This window comes from Dipteris shenzhenensis, chromosome 27 (assembly GCF_047967505.1).
Source record: "Dipteris shenzhenensis isolate YYH24624 ecotype China chromosome 27, Dip_SZ_1.0, whole genome shotgun sequence".
Classification (NCBI taxonomy): Eukaryota; Viridiplantae; Streptophyta; class Polypodiopsida; order Gleicheniales; family Dipteridaceae; genus Dipteris; species Dipteris shenzhenensis.
In genome coordinates, this window is record NC_141622.1 from 3,890,726 (window position 1) to 3,912,676 (window position 21,951).

At 39.8% G+C, this 21,951-nt stretch overlaps 1 protein-coding gene across 1 annotated transcript; it reads left to right on the forward strand.

Annotated features, from left to right (window-relative positions):
* The first annotated feature begins 699 nt into the window (after positions 1 to 699).
* Positions 700 to 2,710, forward strand: LOC147883754 (F-box/kelch-repeat protein At5g15710-like). The gene has a single exon (XM_087398658.1). The coding sequence runs from the start codon at positions 812 to 814 to the stop codon at positions 1,931 to 1,933; it is 1,122 nt and encodes a 373-aa protein (XP_087254784.1). The 5' UTR covers positions 700 to 811; the 3' UTR covers positions 1,934 to 2,710.
* The last annotated feature ends 19,241 nt before the right edge of the window (positions 2,711 to 21,951 follow it).

Consider the following 21,951-nt stretch of genomic DNA (forward strand, 5'->3'; position numbering starts at 1 on the left):
AATGCCATGCAGGGTGGCTAGAGAGAGGTCTCTTTGCACAGCGGGGTTCAGAGAATCAAAGGGCAAGGAGTGAGAGAGAGCAAGGTTGAAGGGGGCATTCAGGGCAGACTCCACAGAGAGTAAGGGGAGGGCCGCAGGGTTCAGAGGGTAGACGATATGCGTCAACGGGTGGCTATCCCCATAGTGATTCAACAAGCTAGCAAGATTGATGCACTAGAGAAGACCACTGCCCCCACAGTTCCATAGATTGTCCTGAGGTCGGATATGATGTGGCAATGAGGGTACACACATGGAAAGTGGTGCGGGTAGAGTAGCAGCGAAATGCAGGCATGGAAGTAAGAAATAGTGGTGTAGGTAGAGCAGGAGGATTGAGGAACTCGGAAGACTGCCATAGGCTGTAGGAAGTAAGCACTCGGGACCACCTTCATAACTGCCATGTGGTGCAATGATGTGATAGCTGCACTGACCACATAGTGCATCGGCCTTAGAGTGGCATGCGCTTGGACAACATCCTCTCTCTCTCTCTCTCTCTCTCTCTATGTATGTATGTATAGTTTTGAAAGCTGTGTGTGGCAAATGTAGCAACTCTCTCTATGCCTTGGCTGATCGCCACATTCAAGATGTAGCAGGCCATTCCTATACGCCAAGGTTTCATGAGTGTAGCTAAACGTTGGGGAGTAGTTAGGTTGCTTTTGTGAAAAGATTTATCTCACCAAACAATGTGGCTGACAGTCCAGATCGCCTGCCAAAGTTGCAACACAAGTAGTGCTAGCACAATGCCGACCTGGTGAACCCTCGTGATCCCAGTAGCATGGAGGAGTCGTTGCTGTTGCGCAAGCTGCCCGACGACGTCGTAGCCCACAGCATCTTGACGAGGCTTACCGTGTATGACATCCTCCGGCTTCGTTGTGTCTGTAACAAGCTTAGAGCTCTCACTTCCTCACACAAGTTCCTCAAGCTCTACTCCCAAATACCTTGCACGCGGCCCAACCTTCTTATGCTTGCCCCTTTTGACTTGCTTGGAACGGAATCGGCTTACGATCCAACACTGGACGTATGGCTGCCGTTGCCGTTGGCTTTTCTCAAGCCTTTTCTACAGGAGTTTTCTTACCCGGTGGCTGCGAACGGAGGGTTGCTGTGTCTGGGTTCTGGAAGGGAGTTTGTCGTCTGTAATCCGATTACGAAGTCATGGAAACAGCTTCCAAAGGTGCCCCTCGCTGTGGAGGCGGAGAACGGGCACAGATTTCAGGTGAGCTTTGGAGAAGATTTTGAACAAGCTTTTGGCTTGACTAGGGACAACACAACGGGCGCTTTTGAACTTATGATGATCAATACTTCTTCAATCTCCGGAACAAGCAAAATGCTCACCTACAACTCCTCCACTGGCGTATGGAAGGGGCAGCCTGAATTGGCCATGGCCGAGCCACGGACGCTTTACAGTCCTAACGTAGTTGCTTGTAATCTGGGCGTCTTTTCTATTTGGAAGGTGGGTGTTTCACTGGTTGTTTACGGTCTTTGCAAAGGACTTTGGACTGAGATCGAAGGTCCAAGCTGTCCTTCAACATTGTTAAATAGTCATTTATTTGATCGCCATGGTTCTCTTCACATGGTCGGCGCAGTGGGAAGTGTGTGGCTCGGGGATAATAGTTGGGAGCGTCCTACAAGCATGCGCATATGGGAGCTTGATGTTGAGACGAAAGAGTGGATAGAAAGAATGAGAATGTCACAATCTGTTTTACAGGAATTTCATCTTCACATAGTTTTCGATCAGCTCCAATGTTGGGCCAAAGATGATATACTGTACATGAAGAGTCCTGGTTCCTGTATTCTGATGTACGACTTTTGCACACAGATTTGGAAATGGCTGGAAGTAGACATGGATTCTGAATTTGGGGCGGTTATACTGGAGCCTTCACTGTCAGCGGCAGCTTGACACAAGTCGACCATTTCAAGTTATACAGATGGGACCGGGCAGTTCTATTAGCAGACCCCTGTTGTATTGGCTATTCTGGATTATTGTGCAATACGTTCTACTGCTTTTCTCTTCAATTCAACTCCCTTAGTGACAGGCTTCTTGCTACTTTCCTCTCATTTCTCTGCCGACCTGTAATATATGAAGCGCTATAGTGGGATGAAAGGACTAGCGCTGTTGGACTGTACCACGTTGAGTTTAAAACGAAGATATTCGATAAAGATCAAGACTTGGGACGTGTGATGTTTCAAAGTTAGAGTCAGCTGCGCTTTGGACACACATAGATTTATCATAAGGTCTTGTGGGGCCTGCATTTGAAACGCAAAAGCAAGAACAGGGTTTTCATTATCAAGGGTTAGCCTTATAATATCCCTCCCTTTGTAGCAGTTTCTTTGTATGCCAGCAGTTAGTGCTATGCAGCGGAACCCTAGATATCCCATGGTTCGCATTGCAACAATTACCAAGCTTACAGCATGAAGGCATCTCTCTCTAACTCTCTCTCTCTCTCTCTCTCTCATGCACGCACACAAAGAAGGAAATCGAAAACTCCAGGAAAAAGCTCAATCCCTGAAAGTGCGTATGTGTGGGGGTGTGGATGTGTACACGTACATGTATGAGTTATACACTAGCTAGTCCTTGGTATGTGTGATGGAGTTTATGGTTTTCAAACTATCATGAGGTTAAGATTGCACGGTTTGTTTTTCTAGATGATGAGTTTGAGCATATTCCTGGATTCAATTAGATGTAGTATGTTTTGCCCTATCAGTAAACATGCAAATTTTTTATTGTGAAGTTATCTTCCAAGATGTACCTGGCAACAATTGTTTCTATTTGTAGAAGGGCACTGCCCTCTCAGCGATGTTTTCAGTACTCGGTTGGGAGAGACTAAACTCAGATACTCTGGCCTTCATAGGGAGTTGTAGCTTTGATGAAGAGAATGTGGTTGATTAGCCTTCTCCGTTAGTGCTTGGCTTTGTCACTGCTGAGTCTGCCCTTCATCTCCGGAGTCTTGACACAAATTCAATACTAAGACCTTGGTATAAGACAGATGCTCAATTGTGTATTGGTGGATGTGTGGGAGCATATGTTAATGCTATGGTCTCCGCCCATCATTGCGCACTGATGATGTTGCTCAGGATGTTGTACTAGCTACTTTGTGCCACGCATGATGGGGCTCACGGTTTTCAACCTTCTGGGTGGCTATCACGAGGTGGAATCAAAATTGCATTGTTTGTTTTTACTTAGACTAATGAGTTTGGGAATATTCTTGGGTTCATCTGTAATGTGTGCGACTGGGCATGTGCACATGCACCCACCTGCCTTCGCACAAGCATGTTCTCTCCGTGACATATTTCCACACTTACCTGCACACAGATTGAGTTTGGACGTTTGAAAGCCATAAAATCATTGATGGTATGCTCCTTTTCAATTGGACAGCTGTGAATATGACAATTGTGAATATGTGTCATGGGGCTTCCTTTGAACTGAGTATCAATCAAGGCCAAGACAACAACAAAGGGCAGGCACAAAAGCATAGCCAGAGCCACTGTAGCACAGCAGTGCCGTTAGGTGACAACAGGTAGGGAGCAAATGGGCCGCCGAACAGCCACAGCCCGTACAGGGTTTGCCAGGCAGGCCGCAATGGGCCAGCAGAACAGTAACAACAGTTTGCGACAATATGCTCCATGGACAGCCGGTACAGGCAGTCTGGCCTACATATGGCAGGCAAGGTCTAATGCAGTTCCCAGGAGGGGGCCGGACCTCCATCTGTTAAAAGTTGGCTGAAACAGACCAGCAGTTCAGCCAAGCATTGGAGGGAAGTAACCTCTAGCAGTTCATACATAGCAGCATGGAGCCTTCAATACTTTTGAAGGAGCAATCCAGCTTCATTCTAGTAGGATTCTCAACCTTTTGGCATCAACAAGAAACAAATCCACTCTACCGAGTAAGTCATTAAACCTTTGCATCCAACCAGCTAGCTAGTTGTGAGTGGTAAAGGATGTAGAAGGTACCTTGCAATGATTGGAATCAAAAGTTGCATTTTGTCTTGTGGGCAGCTTAGAAGATTGCTATTTGATAAAATCCATTTATGTTGGCCTATGGGTTAGTACCAATGGAATTTATGGTGTCTAATCTAAGGATTGCTGTTGAGACAATAGAATCCATAGGTTGATTTAAATTGGAAGGCAACACCATCTAACCAGACCCAATGTTGCTTTATATTTTCTTGTACGTGGGCATCTTCTTTTAGCCATTCCCAATGCAATAGAAAAGCACGCTGCACAAATAAGGTGTCATGTCTCTCCCATGTTTCTTACCATCCAAATATAGAAATGGTGAGTGCATTGCTCTGACTTGGACTTCTATGAGTCAGCAAGCAGAGTGACATTAGTTGTAGAAGAAATGGTTGTACGTGATAGGGACTAGTGTTTTTATCTTGTTGTTGTACTAGTGAGTACTTTGAATCTTATTTTGTTCTTGAAATGAGTAACTTTATGTAAAATTTGTGATAGAGACAATAGTATCATGGGAAAAACTGGCAAGGCACGTCTCGAATTGCTTATCTTGCCAGTTGGCCATGAAATTGTGAAGCACATAATTTGGGATAGATTGAACCAAGTGATCTATAAGCTCCCTCGGCTAAGTGCTCGTATATGATAGTAGTTATCTTTTTTCCTCCGATCCTTCAACATTAACATGTTTAGATCTCCTTCATTTTAGAGCAACATGGTTTTCTTTTCTCATTTCATTTGGACAAACATTAAATTGCTTCTTCTTTAGACTACAATGTGTACATGTGTCACAAATGCATTCAATATGGTGCCACTTAGAGTTTCCCTTTGGATAGACCACTGGCTTCCACAGAGACCTTAGGCTATCAAACTTGGCCTCCAACACGAAGTCATTCAGGGCCAGGTCGAGGTTTATGTGTGAAAAGCAACAACACACATTCTTGTCTTTGAGTTTTCTAATGTATCAGGGTTTACAATGTTCAAAGCTCCTTTGCTCAATTAAAATGTCAGGGTTTGAGCCATAAACTTGAGATACACCTTTGTCTGCTCACCCAACATGCGTACTAAGATCCCTTTTGCACTACTATGAGGAAAACAAAACAAAACATAGTACGTGCAAAAATGCAATCTAATTAAACTAATAAAGCTACTAGAAAACAAAACAATTTCAACCATCGAGATCATTTAGGACAATCACATATATTCAATCTAATAATTAAACTAACCAAGCTACGAGTTCAAAAAACAATTGGGTTGGTTTAGGACAGTCACAATTTCAACCATCGGGTTGGTTTATGAGTCACATAACTGGTGTCTGACCTGAATAGGCCTCTAACAATTAGACAATCACAATATATTACTATTCATTTCTTTATTTCTGTTCCACCATAATTTTAATCACGTAATTGCTACCAGGCTGGTTTAGGACAGTCACATATAATCAAGCTAGGAAATAATCTAATCAACTAAACTTATCCAGCTAATAATTAAACTAATTAAGCTACTAGTAAAACATAACAATTTTAGATTAGGACATCACATACAATCAAGCTAATAATTAAACTAATCAAGTTAATAGTGAAACAAAAAAATTGGGGTTTAGGACAATCACAATTTGAACCACCGGGCTGGTGTCTGACGTGAACCAACTCGGTCATATATTATTGTACGTGCAAAAAACACAATCTAGTTAAACTCATCAAACTACTAATAATTAAACTAATCAAAGGAGCTAATGGTAGTAGTGAACGTGGCTTTAGCAGTTGGATGCGGACTGGAAGCAATGCACGATCATCCCAACTTGAAATAAGATGGACATTTGCAAAAAGTGGGTGGGACACAAACCACCGGGATGATCTGAGACAGTCACATAACTGGTGTCTGGCCTAAACAGGGCTCGATGATATATAACAATTAGAAAATAACACTATATGGATCGGTGTAGAAATTAAACAATTAAACTAATCCAAAATTCAATCAAGATAACCACACTTGCAAGATATCTTGTATGGTTCCAACATAATCCATTTTGTTTGCGATGAGATTTGTATCCCTCGCACTAGCTCTACTCTCTAGTGAAAAATTAGACATGACCCCTCGATCAAATGTGTCATGCCTTACATCAAAAGCTACCCACAACATCATCAAACTTCAGTACTCCACCAGGTGCAAAGTTATTGATAGCTGTACGAAACGTATCCCATGAGGATGGCAATGAACATAAAAGGAATATTGCCTTAGTCTCTACATCAAAATTCATTTTCTGAGCTTGAAGCTAGCTGAAAATAATATTAATTTATTTAAGTGAGAAGCAATGGAGACCCCTTCCTTCATTTGCAGATCAAACAACCTCTTCATGAGGTAAACTTTATTAGAGGAAGTTTCCTTCTCATAAGTGGCACATAATTTCTTCCACAAATCTTCTGCAGTCTGCTCATTTACTACTATGAAATAAACTGACTCTACAAGATGAAGTCTAACAATACACTTTGCTAATGCATCCAACCTATTCCAATCATCCTCATACATATTTGTAGGCTTAGCCCCCAATCCTTGCCAAGGGATTAATCTGCTTCTTTTGAATAAGCACGTCCCTTATCTGTTCTTTCCACAAAGAAAAGTTTGTCCCATCAAACTTTTTAATGTTGAAAAAGTCATTTTTAGACATGGAAGAGGATGCCATGATGCAAATGAAACAAAATCCCAAATGCTAGTATCTGCAAGTGAGAAATCACACCAAATACTAGATGAACCCAAATGTGTAAGCCAAAATGGAAGGTAATATCACCAAACCTCAAAGGCTAAGGGGACTCATAGCTTGCATAGCATATGGGGATTCTCAAACAACTACCTACTCAAAACAAGAATTCTGTAGTGCATGCATCATAGGAGATCATGACAACTGTGAGGACATTGGATTGCAACTGTAAAGAGATGGGAGGTAGTTCAAGTGTTCCCTCTAAAAGAAGATGGAGTGACAAACAATGACTCCCCTCAGTTTGAAGAGTGTTTCAATGACCTCATTGATTGTCTGGAAGAGGGAGATGACTTCACAGTTCTTGCTGCCTCTTGGGATAATGAGGAGGTGACCATACTCTGTGTTGCCATGTACACTAAACCCAACCACTATGCTTGTTTTAGGAAATCCCAAACAACCACCACACTTTTTTTTGTAAATCCCAAATAACCCTATGCTTGTTTTTAGTAAATCCCAAACAACCACTGCACTTGTTTTAGTAAATTCCAAACAACTTCTAGTAATCCAAATGAGAGAAAATGTAAATCACAAACGAGGGGAAATGTAAATCCCAAATGAGGGAAAATGTAAATCTAGGGAAAATGCAAGTCCCAAACAGTATAGTATTCCCAAATAACCACCACGCTTGTTTAGTAAATCCCAAACAACCCCTTGTAATCCCAAACGAGGAAAAATTTATGCACATCTTCTACAACCACCAGGCTAGTGGCCACAAAATCACCATCATCACTACTATCATCTTCTTCCTTGATCTTTCCTCAAGTGTTTAGGCTTGCAATGCACACGCTCACATCACCCATCATGGTGGTGATTATGGACCACCACGTTGGCAAGAATGGTAGGAGTATGTGTGTGTGTGTGTGTGTGTGTGTGTGTGTGTGTGTGTACATGCATGCATGCACATGCATGTGTGTGTGCATGCGCACGCATGCACACACACTTCCAACAATTAAAACAATGTATGTGCGACTGTTAGAATAGTGACTGCACTCACGACCATCTAATTTGCAGAGTTAAATTTTCAAGGTCAATATTGCAGACTCAAGACCATCACGTTTGAAAGATCCACATTGTAGTACTGTCCTTCAAATAGATCGATGTCTATTCCAAGTGGGCAGCTCTAAGAGACCATCTAATTTATAGGCTTAAATTTTTAAGACCATTATTGCAGAATCAGGACCATCGAATGCTCTAAGAGACCATCTAAATTTTGAAGACCGACATTGTAGACTCGGGACCCCATCTAACTTGCAGGATCAGATTTTCAAGTTCCACATCATAGCTTGAAATGTCCTTGAAATGTACATGATTTCTATTCTTGGGTAGCTCTAAGATTTTTGTGGATGGTCAAAGTTCATTTAGACAATTATAGGCATCAAGTAAACAATGGCCCTACATGAACGATCATGACTAGTTAAATTCTCTTTGGATTAGCTTGCAGCAGACTTTTATAACAGTGACTATGTACTTAGGGCCATCTAACTCATAGGCTTGGATTATCATTGAGCCAAAATTAGATTGTAAGAATAATAGAAAATTATACTATTAGAATTTTAGAATCTCTAGTTATAATATCATTCAAAAGGGTCACAATTTTCTATTTGCTAGCTTGCTTGCCATTGAATTATTATGACCCTGGCTTTGCTAACCAAGAAATTATCCCATGGCAACCATCTAATTGTAATCATGGGATCTAGAGTCCGATAAATATACACCAGTGGCCAAACAATAATGTATATGACCGCCTACACTAGGCTATTATCAAGGTGGATGCTGGTCACTAGGCTATTATCAAGGTGGATGCTGGTCGGAGTATTTAATTGGGACTTTGCATGTGCCACCACTCCTCACCCCTTATCCAGACAAGGTTTTTTTAAAGGGGGTGCCAGTATCATGATTTTCTAATCATAGCAAAATCTAGTGGTGGATTGTGTGATCATAGTGTAACAAGTAGAGATTAAATCCTGAAATCTACCTGTTAGTAGAAATATAGCATCATCAAGGATACAGTCAGAACTTTCAAAAGAGAATACATCAACTTAGAATTCATTACAACATAGATATCCAATTAAGACAAATAATTGCATATTCCTTGTATTATGAATGTTCTTGTCACTACAGTGTATGGAAAATAAGCATAGAACTGGACAAAACACAATTCGATAAGTATATCTGCATTCGGAATACTTCACTACACACATATAAACATGTAACTTTCTACATATGGCAATTTCTTACTAACTTGCATACGTGCCTCATCAGCAATTGCACAACTACCTCCTATTAAGCTTTTCTATATATCCTATATTATTGCTGAAGATAAAGAGTTTATAAGTGTGTTTGGGCTACATTCGCCCACAGGCACACCCGGTGGAACAATCATTTTTGTGCCACAAAATTATTGAGACTCGAACACACTTATTTATCTACTCTAGTAGATCCAGTACAATCATCTACTGAAACTGAACTGGTTGGAATCAGTTCATGATCAGCATTATAATTTTCATGTTGAACTCCTATGAACTGCTCTTCAAATTGGTCTTCGACTTGTTCTTCAAACTGCTCCTGTACATTCTGCACAGGTTTCTTTGGAACAGTACTTTTTGCATCATCATCTTTCTTTTGAACTATATTGAACATCTCCTCAGAATGCCAAGTGAACAACAATGCATCCTCATTTCCTCCAGTTAAATCATGGACAACCTTAAGGGCTTGAAGCTGCTTCTTTTGGTTGCACCGAATCCTCTTGAAAGTCTTCTTTCAGCTCCACTCGACCGCTCCATTGATGATTGGTTCCTGGTGCCATGTCTTTAGGTACCTGCATAGACAACAATTTAGAAAAAATCTCAGCCGGATTAAGATCCTGAATTGTTGCTGATGTCATCTGGGACTTCTGTTGAAACTGCAACAGTTGTTGTAACTCTTGAATCAAATTTTCATGTTCCTGAACTTTATCTTTCAATATATTTGCTATATACTCCTCTAAAGCAAAAGCTTCATAAGGCCTTTGAGCTAAAATAAACAATCTTTCTTTTAAGTTATCCCAAGCACCTTGAGATATCACCACCAATTCAGTCTTTAGACTCTCCACTGTATCTGTTGACATAAACACTCCTTCTGCCTCTATTTCATATGAAATATCCTTTAACTGTTGCTCCAAAATTTTCAATGAATCTAGCCTTACATTTAGTCACAAATTATTAGTTCAAAATATTAAAAATTTGATCTTGCATTTCTTTTAACCACTTAGTGACAATAGGTAAACAGGCTTGTGCTGCTTTTCTATTTGATGCATCAACTTTTGCTGATCACTTTCTTTCTGTTCTTTATAAGCTCGAAAACTTTTCTGTAATTGTGTTAGGTCTTGCTTGACCTTCTGCATCTCAGTACCCTCTTGGACCTGTTGCAGCAACTTGCGATTTTCTTCTTGTAAATCAAAAATATCAGTTGCAGCTTATCGCTAAGCTGCCTTGTCATCTGCATCCCCAAACAGCTGCTTTCCTTTCTCCTTGCAAGATGAAGTCCGCTCCTTTTTCGAAGTAACATGACTGAATAAAGCTGTCACATAAGGAGCAATCCTTGAAAACTGATTTGGAGTGCGAGGTTGTTTCCTAGAAATCTCCTGCAGATGCTTCATGCACAATCATGTGGCCCATGATACTTTCTCCCTTGCTCTACAGCTGCTAGATAGGCATAATTCTCCTTTGCCATATAATCATTTCGGACTAACTAAACAACTTGTTCCACAAACCAAGCCAATTGTTGCTTTCTGATAGGATCATGCACTTTGCTTATCATGTAAGAATTCTTAGATGAATAGGGATTCCCAAATTCTACCATCATCACATCATCAGAGCACTTGTCTAGCAGAATCTCCTCCTCATAATATGGTAAATGAAAAATTGCAACCACTAACTCTGGTGTGATTCTAACCCCCATAGAAATTCCACTTCTGTACACTGTAAAATCTGAAACTGATTTAACACTTTGGGGTTATCCTTCCACAACTCCCATGGTAAACATGCAAACTCGTACAATTTGATCTTCTTTAGCCATGCCTTGTTCAATGTCAGATTTAGAAATACCTTAGACTGTTGAAATACCAACGGACTCTCTACCATCTACTACTTCTTCGGTGGTTGCTTCTTCAATGGTTCATCTGATTCTGTCTCTGAATCTTCTGAAACATCTTGTAAATCAACTTCTGGCACCTTCACCTCCGTCTTCGCCCGCATACTGCATCGCAGTAGTGCCACCTTTGACTTTGGAGCCATCTGGTCACTCGTCGCTATTGACAGCAAATTAAGCTCGAGACATGATCTTGGTAGCTCCCCTTCGCTGTGAAGATCAACACCCACAATGGACATCCTCCAAGAGATATCAGCTTTAAAAATACTTCGAACAGAAGTCACAATGTGCTGATACTATAAGGGACAAAAATAGCTCAACTCCACACATGTCAACTCGAACTAAAGTGAATTCTTATAGCAACAAGATGTTACCAATAGTAATCAAATTAGGCGAACTGATCATCGCATCAGTCTCTAGCCTTGGGCACACAAAATCATCACCGACATGCCTGAAACAATAGTACGTATAGTACTGCTAATGTACTTGAAACTTTGGAACATGCATCAGAACTCCGCATTTGTATCTCGCATCACTTCAAAACTTCGGATCTTCGGACCTGCAAACAGTCACTGCATATAACTTTGCCACCATACTCTATACCACTGAGACCTCTACCACAACTTCCAAAGATATTGTTGGAGCATGATACAGTTTTAACTGATACCATTGGTTTTGGAACTGCATTCCCATACATATCCTCTAATTTGAATGTTCCCTCCCCCAAGACCTCAACAATCTTGGAGGGACCGTCATATCTTAACTTTAGTTTGCTAAGACGAGGGCCCAGTTTAGAATTGAACAGTAACACTAGATCTCCCTTCGAGAATACCTTAAATTTGATATTTCTATTGACCCGTGCTTGCCTCCACCTCTGGATCACATCTGATATGTATGAACTAACAACCCGATCTTCTTCAACTATTGCTAGATCCTATGATTAACTGACTCTTCTGGAGAATCTGCATTCAGCCGCTATTCAAAGACTTGGTACAATGAACTCCATCGAGAGTATAGCTTCACACCCATACACTAGACGAAATGGTGTCATTCTAGTAGTTACCTTGTATGCTATCCAGAATGCCCACAACGTCGAATGTAACTTCTGATCCCAATCGGTTCTATTCTCTGAAACTGTTCTTCTAAGGATTTTCTTGAATGTCATTTGAATTTTCAGCTTGACCATTAGCTTGTGGATAATACATAGTTGATTTCTTATGCACAATCATATGTAAGCTTGTTAGCTTCTTCATCACTTTATTCAAAAAATGAACTCCCTGATCAAATACTATCTCAATTGGACACCCAAATCTAGTCATAATATTATAATAGAGAAACTTAGCTGTGCTTGCAGCTGTATTATCCCTCAAAGCAATTGCTTCCACCCACTTTGTACAATAATCAATAGCCACTAGAATATACTTGTTTGAAGTATACCTGGCAAGAGGTTTAATAGGACCCATAAAATCAAGCCCCCATTTCTGCAAAGGACCTAAAGGTAGTACAGGTTGATGTGGCATTCTATCTGCATCTGTTGGTCTTCCATCTCGCTGACAAGGTAAACAAGTCTTGGCAAATTCATGAGCATCCTTTAAGACTGTAGGCCACTACAAACCAACCTGGAGTATCTTTTTCCCATGAACTTCTAGCATGTGCTTCCATCAAAACAACTTTTCTTTCATAATCTAGGACAGACCTCTGGATCACCTGATCAATGCCTCTCCTGTACAACACTCTAGCTATTACCAGAAACGATTTACTCTGTAGTACAATTTTCTTTCTTTGGTCTCGGGACAATGACTAAAGTACCACCCCATCTATCAAAAACAACAACATTCTATCATACCAATCCTGCCCTTCCTCCATGCTGACAAAAAATAAATGAGCATCAGGTAGATCATCTTGAACCCCCAAAGGTTCTTCACCATTCAGCAATTGGCTTAAATAATCTGCGACAACATGCTATTTACCTGGTGTATGAACCATGTCATAATCATATTCTTGAATCAATAATATCCATCTAGATAGTCGGCCAAACAATTGTGGTCTATTCACCAAATAAATAAGAGCCTAATGATCCACATGTAGTACCACTTTATTTCCCAACAGATAATGTCGAAATTTTTGGAGAGCATACACCATTCCCAATGCTTCTCTCTGAGTCACACTATAATTTTGCTCTGCTTTTGTCAATCTCCTGCTGGCATAGTATATGGGCTGAAATCATGCTTTAACAAATTGTTGCATCAACACTACTCCAATAGTAGCCACATCTGAAGCATCCACAAAAATGTGAAATGGCAACTTCCAATTAGGTGGTTTAAGGATAGGTGCTACAACTAACATTTTCTTTAACAAAATGAAAGCCCTCTATTGTGGTTTCTCCCATGTAAACAATTCTCCCTTCTTGGTAAGCTTTGTCAACAACGGTACACAAACATGAGAGAGATACTATAAAAATCTATTGTGCCATGTAATCTGCCCAACAAAGCATGATAGTTGCTTCAAAGTTCTCGATGTAGGGGCGTTCTGAATGACTTCCACCTTTCATGGGTCTATGATCATACCTTCTTCTGAAATTATATGTCCCAACCAGACACCTCTTTTTATAGCAAAAGCACACTTCTCCGGATTTAAACTAAGTCGTGTAATTCTGCATCGTTCAAGGCATAACCTCAGATGCTGCAAATGCTTATTCTTTTTTTTGAACACATAAAAATCATCAAGAAAAACTCTGATAAAAGTAGTCAAGGAGCAAAAAAATTTTGGATCCATTTGTGAAATGTGGGAGGTGCATTCTTAAGACCAAAAGTCATAACATTACTAGCAAAAACTCCCCACTCTATGATGAAAGCTGTCTTATCTCTATCCTCTGGAGCCATCCTTATCTGATTGTAGCCACTGAAACCATCAAGGAAACTATACATCTCGTGATCAGCCGCAACTTCAAGCATTGTGTCACAAAAAGGCAATGGAAAAGGGTCTGTTATTGTTGCTGCATTTAATTTTCTGTAATCAACACACACTCTAACCTGACCATTCTTCTTAGGTATAATGACTATAGGTGAAACACTAGGTAAATGAACCCCACCTTGAGTAGCTTATCAATTTCCTCCACCCTCTGAGCATAGTTTGGATTCATTCTATATCTTTGCTGAACCACTGGGACAACATTTTTCTTCAAATTAATTCTATGTTGGCAAAAAGATGGATCAACCCCTTTCATATCCATGTAATGCCAAGCAAACACATCCTTGAATTCCAATAACAATTTATGTAAAGCTTCAAAAAAAGTTGCATCTAACAAAGCACTAACATGCACCAGCTTTGGATCTTGTTCTGTTCTAAGGTTCATCCCAATAAAATCATCCTCCTGTACTCTTGCACACTTCCTCAAATGATCGTCAAATGTTGTTTCAGCTTCAATGATTGCTTAAATAGATGTTTTAATGTATACTTCCTCCTCCTCATCAATCAACATCCCATTGGTCTGCATAAACTCCATCTGACTTCTTTTCTTTACCTTCTTCTTAGGCTTCCTTCGGACTAGAATTGTCTGAAGCGGAACTGTAGACACCTCCATCATTGGAATTGTCTGAAATCAGAACTATAGACACCTCCATTACTGGAAAACTATGTACTACAAGACTCTTGTATTGATCAAATATGAATAGGTACTGGAACCATAACAAGAGAATGAGCTTCAAGTAGGAGGTAAGGTCTTGCAACTCAAGTTGATAGCACAAAGGCCTCACATGATGTTGTGCATAGTGTGGTTGGTGACATTATGGTTATAGTTGCTAATCCTAATGCAAGTCAAAGTGAAGCTCCACAATCACAAGTGGATGCAACACCCTCAGCACATAATATCCATGAGAGTTGTAGTCAAGGTATAGCTAGAAGGTTTATGGATGCTTCTTGAGAAACCCAAAGGAAAGCATAGAATATTGGGAGTGAAAAACATAAGTTAGGCTAGAATGAGAGTTTGCAATCAATCTACGTGACTATGTTGAGTGAAGATGCAAATATTTTAATGAGGAGAGATCTAGAGGTGACCCTCATATAAGGAGTCACCTACTTGGCTCTGTAAACAAATCTATTAGACTTTGCCATGGTGTTGGGGCTACTCATCAACAATTAAGAGATAAATTATAGCTAGGTGGAAAAAGGAAAAACATAACTTTTGTTAAGTTACAAGTGATAATTCCAATGTCACATCTACCTCCATTGTAATAGAAGCCTAGAATTGAACCATACAAGCTCCTAAAAGCATCTATACCCTTTCTACTATAGAGAATAACCAATAAATAAAGATGCACTTCTTAGCTTTTGGATCCAAATTGGATCTCAACTCATTTGGCACATGAACATAGGCAATGCAACCAAAAACTTTCAAATGAGAAATATCTGGTTTCCTACCAATATACCTCTCCTTTGGCGTCATGCCATGTATTGCTATAGTGGGAGTCCTGTTCATTATGTAGACTACTGTAGCAATTGCTAGAGCCCAATAATAATTTGGCAGGTCTTTTTCATTGAGCATGGCACAAGATACCTCTCTAATATGCCAGTTTTTCCTTTTTACAAGTCCATTTTACTATGGGGTATGACTGCATGAATATTGCTACTTTATGCCATGCTCCTATAGGAACCTTGCAAACTCATTTGGAGGTACTCTCCCCCTCCATCTGACCTTAGGCATTTTATTTGTAGGCCTATTTCTTTCTCAACCATGGCTTTAAACACTTCACTTTTCTTTTTCATAAAATACACCTAAACTTTTCTACTATAGTCATCAATAAAAGTGACAAAATAATGATAGCCTCCAATATATGCGGCTTTAGTAATCCACACATAAGAGTGGATTAATTCCAATGGCCTCTTACTCTCTTAAACATGTCTAGGAAATGGTTTCCTTTCTTGTTTTCCAAATTGATAGGCTTCACATACCTTATGCATTTCTGTAACCTTGAACTTAGGCAATCCTGCAATAATATTTTAGGCCTGCATTAACTTAAGTCATTGTACATTAACATGACCAATGTGTTTATGCCAGATATCAATATCTACAACTACACTGGTCCCATGTGCAAACATTGCTGTACTCAATTCAGGCATGTCCGCATCCAACGTGCACATCCTGCCCTTCTTCTTTCCTTTTGCTATCAAGCGATCTTTATTTTTCATATCCTCAATAAAGCATCCATGAGGATTAAATCTGACCTACAAGCCCTGCTCAACCATTTGACCAATAGAAACTAGGTTCTTGGTGATATTCGGGACATGAAATACATCAGACAGGTATTTCTTTTTCCCATCCTGCATAACAAAGGAATTTTACCAATTTGCACAATAGGATGTGCAATATCATCACCAGTCTCCACAAATCCTGGTCTTTCCATTTTCCTTGCATCCTGCATCCATTTTGCATGACCTGTCATGTGGTTTGATGCACCTAAGTCAACATACCACACATCATTGCTTTCTTCTGCTCATAAACATGTAACATACCACTTTTGTGCATTGAGGGGTATTTTTTAGTGGGGGGACATTGAGCATGTTTTTTTATGGTTGTGCATGACATTGAGGCACAAACGGAGTTTAATATGTGATATACCATGCAAAGTACATCCGATGGGCACAGTACTTTGCACCCACCTCAACCTAGGTGTTATTGAGTTGCATGAAAAGTGGCATGTCGGTTAGATAAGTACTTGATCCGATAACACACCTAGGATCGTGTTTTTTTACAAATGTGCTTGACACTAAGGCAAAAATGGTATTTAATGCTCAATCAACCATGCAATGCATATCCGATCGGCATAATACTTTACTTGCACCTCAACCTAGGTGGTATTGACTTGTTTGAAAAAAGGCACATCCATCAAATAAGTACTTGGTTGGATAACACACCTAAGGGTGTGTTTTTTAACGTATGTGCATATCACTAGGGAAAAACGGTGTATAATGCATGATCGACCATGCAAAGCATATCCAATGGTCACAATACTTTTCATGCACCTCAACCTAGTTTAACATGACTTGGGTGCAAAGTGGAGCCCCCATCTGATAAGTTCTTGTTTGAATAACACACCTAGGACCGTGTTTTTTTATGGTTGTGCATTACACTAAGACAAAAATGCTGTTTTATGCTTGCTCGACAATGCAAAGCATATCCTATGGGCATAATACTTTGCACAAATCTTAAACAAGGTGAAATTGACTTACATACAAAGTGGAGCACCCATCCCATAAGTACTTGATCGAATTACATACCTAGGAGCGTGTTTTTTTACGGATGTGCATGACACTAGAGCAAAAATGGAATTTAATGCTCGATCGACCATGCAAAGGAAATCTGATGGGCATAATAGTTTTCCTACATCTCAACCTAGGTGGTATTAAAATGTTCTCAAAGAGGCATACCCATCCGATAAGTACTTGGTCTGATAACATACCCAAGGGCGTGTTTTTTTACGGATGTGCATATCACTACGGCAAAAATGGTGGATAATGCGTGATCGACCATGCAAAGCATATTCGATGGTCAAAATACTTTGCACCCACCTCAACCTAGTTGAAACGGACTTGCGTGCAAAGTGGAGCACCCACCCCATAATTACTTGGTCGAATAACATACCTAGCAGTGTGTTTTTTTACGGATGTGCATGACACTAAGGCAAAAACGGTGTTTTATGTTTGATCGAAAATGCAAAGCATATCCGATGGGCATAATACTTTTAACACACCTTAAACTAGGTGAAATTGACTTACATGCAAAGTGGAGCACCCATCCCATAAGTACTTGATCGGATAACATTCCTAGTAGCGTGTTTTTTTAAGGATGTGCATGACACTAGAGAAACAATAGTATTTAATGCTCGATCGACCATGCAAAGAATATCCGATGGACACAATACTTTCCCTACGCCTCAACCTAGGTGGTATTGAAATGTTCTCAAAGAGCCACACCCATCCGATAAGTACTTGGTCAGATAACATACCTCAGGGCATGTTTTTTTGCAGATGTGCATATCACTACCGGAAAAACGTTGTATAATGCGTGATCGACCATGCAAAACATATCCTATGGTGACAATACTTTGCACGCACCTCAACCTAGTTGGAACAGACTTGCATGCAAAGTGGAGCCCCTATCTGATAAGTAGAGAAAAAGAGAGGAGAAAAGAGACGAAAAGAGACGAAAAGAGAGAAAAAGAGAGAGTGAAAAGAGAAAAAGTGAGGATAAAAGAGAAAAAGAGAGAAGGAAAGAGAGGAGAAAAGAGAGGAAAATAGAGGAAAAGAGAGGAGAAAAAGAGAGAAAAAGAGAGGAGATAAGAGAGAAAAAGAGAGAAGAAAAGAGAGGGAAAGAGACAAAGAGAGGATAAAAGAGAGAAAAAGTGAGGATAAAAGAGAGAAGGAAAGAGAGGAGAGAAAAGAGAGAAAAAGAGAGGAGATAAGAGAGAAAAAGAGAGGAGAAAAGAGACGAAAAGAGAGATGAAAGAGAGGATAAAAGAGAGAAGGAAAAAAAGAGAAAAAGTGAGGATAAAAGAGAGAAAAAGAGAGAAGGAAAGAGATGAGAAAAGAGAGGAAAATAGAGGGAAAGAGAGGGAAAAAAAGGAGAGGAGATAAGAGAGAAAAAGAGAGGAGAAAAGAGAAGGAAAGAGACAAGAAAAGAGAGGAAAAGAGAGGAGAAAAAATAGAGAAAAAGAGAGGAGATAAGAGACGAAAAGAGAAGAGAAAAGAGAGGAGAAAAAAGAGAGAAAAGGAGAGGATATAAGAGAGAAAAAGAGAGGAAAAAAGAGGAGGAAAGAGAGGAGAAAATAGAGAAAAGGAGAGGGAAACAGAGAGGGTACTTTATCTCGCCCTCATGCTTCAGTCTAATTTTCCTCTTTCTTGGACCTGCCTTGTCACAGAATTGGCATGTGCTGCACCATAAACAAATGCTCATTTCTATCACTACCCTGTCTACTAGAGGATGCATAATTGACTTGCTGTAATTTTCCATTCATGATCTCATTCTGCTTTTTGTAGCAGTCTTTAGCCATATGACCCATTTTACCACAGTAGTAGCATTCAACATTGTTGTTTGCATTTTGGCCTCTCTGCCATCCACCACGACCTCTTTAGCTCCCCTTGCCTCTAAAGTTACCACGTCCTCCTCCATAGGACTAGTTTTCTTGAATTTGCTGCATATTTTGATTTCTGCCACAGCCTCAGATTGGCCTGCTCTACCTCTGCCTCTACCTCTTCCACTATTTGAGTAGAAGACAGTTTCTTTTGAAGTTCCTCTTGAAGAAGATGCACTACCATTTCTCTGCTCTTCAGAAATTAGAAGAGCAATCAACTCTCCAAAATCAGGAAAATTCTCACGGATAGCAATGGATGTCTGGAACTGTGCATAATCCTTTCCTAAACCATTCCAGGTCACAAAAACTAAATCATCATCTTCCACTAGCGACCCAATGGAAGCAAGTGCATCTACAATCTTTATTTGTAGAGCCAAGTAGGTGACTCCTTATATGAGGGTCACCTCTAGATCTCTCCTCATTAAAATATTTGCATCTTCACTCAACATAGTCATGTAGATTGATTGCAAACTCCCATTCTAGCCTAACTTATGTTTTTCACTCCCAATATTCTATGCTTTCCTTTGGGTTTCTCAAGAAGCATCCATAAACCTTCTAGCTATATCTTGACTACCTACAACTCTCATGGATATTATGTGCTGAGGGTGTTGCATCCAATTTTGATTGTGGAGCTTCACTTTGACTTGCATTAGGATTAGCAACTATAACCATAATCTCACCAACCACACTATGCACAACATCATGTGAGGCTTTGTGCTATCAACTTGAGTTGCAAGACCTTACCTCCTACTTGAAGCTCATTCTCTTGTTATGCTTCTAGTACCTATTCATATATTTCTTATCTCCATACTTAAAGACTAAATGCTTTCAAACCAAAAGAGAAAAAGCATAGACTTGTATCAACACAATCTTCCCAAATGAAATTGGTACTTCACATGAATATAAAGTCACAATTCCAATCCAAATAACTATACAAAAAGGACTCTTAAAAATCTTGGTAAAGCCCTTTGCATTCATTGTCTTGATTGTGTGGTCAACCCTTACCCCAATTCATAGATATTGGTTCAATCAATTACTTGATCAAATGACAACTCTCTCTCTCTCTCTCTCTCTCTCTCTCTCTCTCTCTCTCTCTCTCTATGTGCTCACGATGCAAATGTGGTGCATCTTATTGTAGCACACTACGTGTAGGAGCTATGGGCCCACTATGTAATCTTGTTGGATGAAGAGTGCTTATGGCTCTTGCAAGAATTCTATATATGCAAAAAAATGAGTAACAAATCTATTAACATTATCGCCAGGATAAGCCTTGATACCACTACATAACAATAAGTACCACTAATATCTAGACATTTACAAAACATCTCACTAGTATGTGGGCTTTTACCATCGATTTCACTATATTTACCACTAGTAAAGTACTTGACATGATGGTAGACAAAAACAAGCTCACATGAAGCTTGTTGTTTGCTAAGATTTTTGGTGGCTTGTTGGAGGTTTGTGGAGGTCTATGAGTTTGTTTACAGGTTTTGTAACCTTGCATAATATACTCTTAGCTTTGATGACGGTGGCTAGGGTTTCAACCAAGTCTTGGTATATGTCTATTGAATGGGTCAAGCCTATGGCTAGGGTGAGCTCCATGACTATAGCAATGCCTTGGGCTTTGAGCCATGGAGCTAGGCTTAGCTAGGGTTGGCAACAAAGAGCAAGCTAGCTATTGGGAAGAGAGAGAGAGAGAGAGAGAGAGAGAGAGAGAGAGATGTTTCTTGATTTCTTAATTGAGTCAGGTTTACACCAATCCTACTAAGATAGGCGTGAGTATCCTCAGTACTACTGTAGGAGCTTGTATGGTTGAAATCTAGGCTTCTATTGCAATGGAGGTAGATGTGACATTGGAATTAACACTTGTACCTTAACAAAAGTTATGTTTTTCCTTTTTCCACCTAGCTATAATTTATCTCTTAATTGTTGATGAGTAGCCCCAACACCATGGCAAAGTCTAATAGATTTGTTTGCAGAGCCAAGTAGGTGACTCCTTATATGAGGGTCACCTCTAGATCTCTCCTCATTAATATGTTTGCATCTTCACTCAACATAGTCATGTAGATTGACTGCAAACTCCCATTCTAGCCTAACTTATGTTTTTCACTCCCAATAATCTATGCTTTCCTTTGGGTTTCTCAAGAAGCATCGATAAACCTTCTAGCTATACCTTGACTACCTATGACTCTCATGGATATTATGTGTTGAGGGTGTTGCATCCACTTGTGATTGTGGAGCTTCTTTTTGACTTGCATTAGGATTAGCAACTATAACCATAATCTCACCAACCACACTATGCACAACATCATGTGAGGCTTTGTGCTTTCAAATGGAGTTGCAAGACCTTACCTCCTACTTGAAGCTCATTCTCTTGTTATGCTTCTAGTACCTATTCATATATTTCTCATCTCCATATTTAAAGGCTAAATGCTTTCAGACAAAAAGAGAAAAAGCAGACTTGTATCAACACAATCTTCCCAAATGAAATTGGTACTTCACATGAATATCAAGTCACGATTCCAATCCAAATTACTATACAAAAAGGACTCTTGAAAATCTTGGTAAACCCCTTTGCATTCATTGTCTTGATTGTGTGGTCAACCCTTACCCCAATTCATAGATATTGGTGCAATCAATTACTTGATCAAATGATGACTGTGTGTGTGTGTGTGTGTGTGTGTGTGTGTTCATGAAGCAAATGTGGTGCATCTTATCGTAGCACACTATGTGTAGGTGCTATGGGCTACAATCTTGGACGAAGAGTGCTTATGGCTCTTGCAAGAATTCTATATATGCAAAAAAATCAGTAACAAATCTATTAACATTATTGCTAGGAAAAGTTGTGATACCACTGTATAACAATAAGTACCACTTATATTTAGACATTTACCACATTTTTAAACATCTCACAAGTATGTGGGCTTTTACCATCGATTTCACTATATTTAC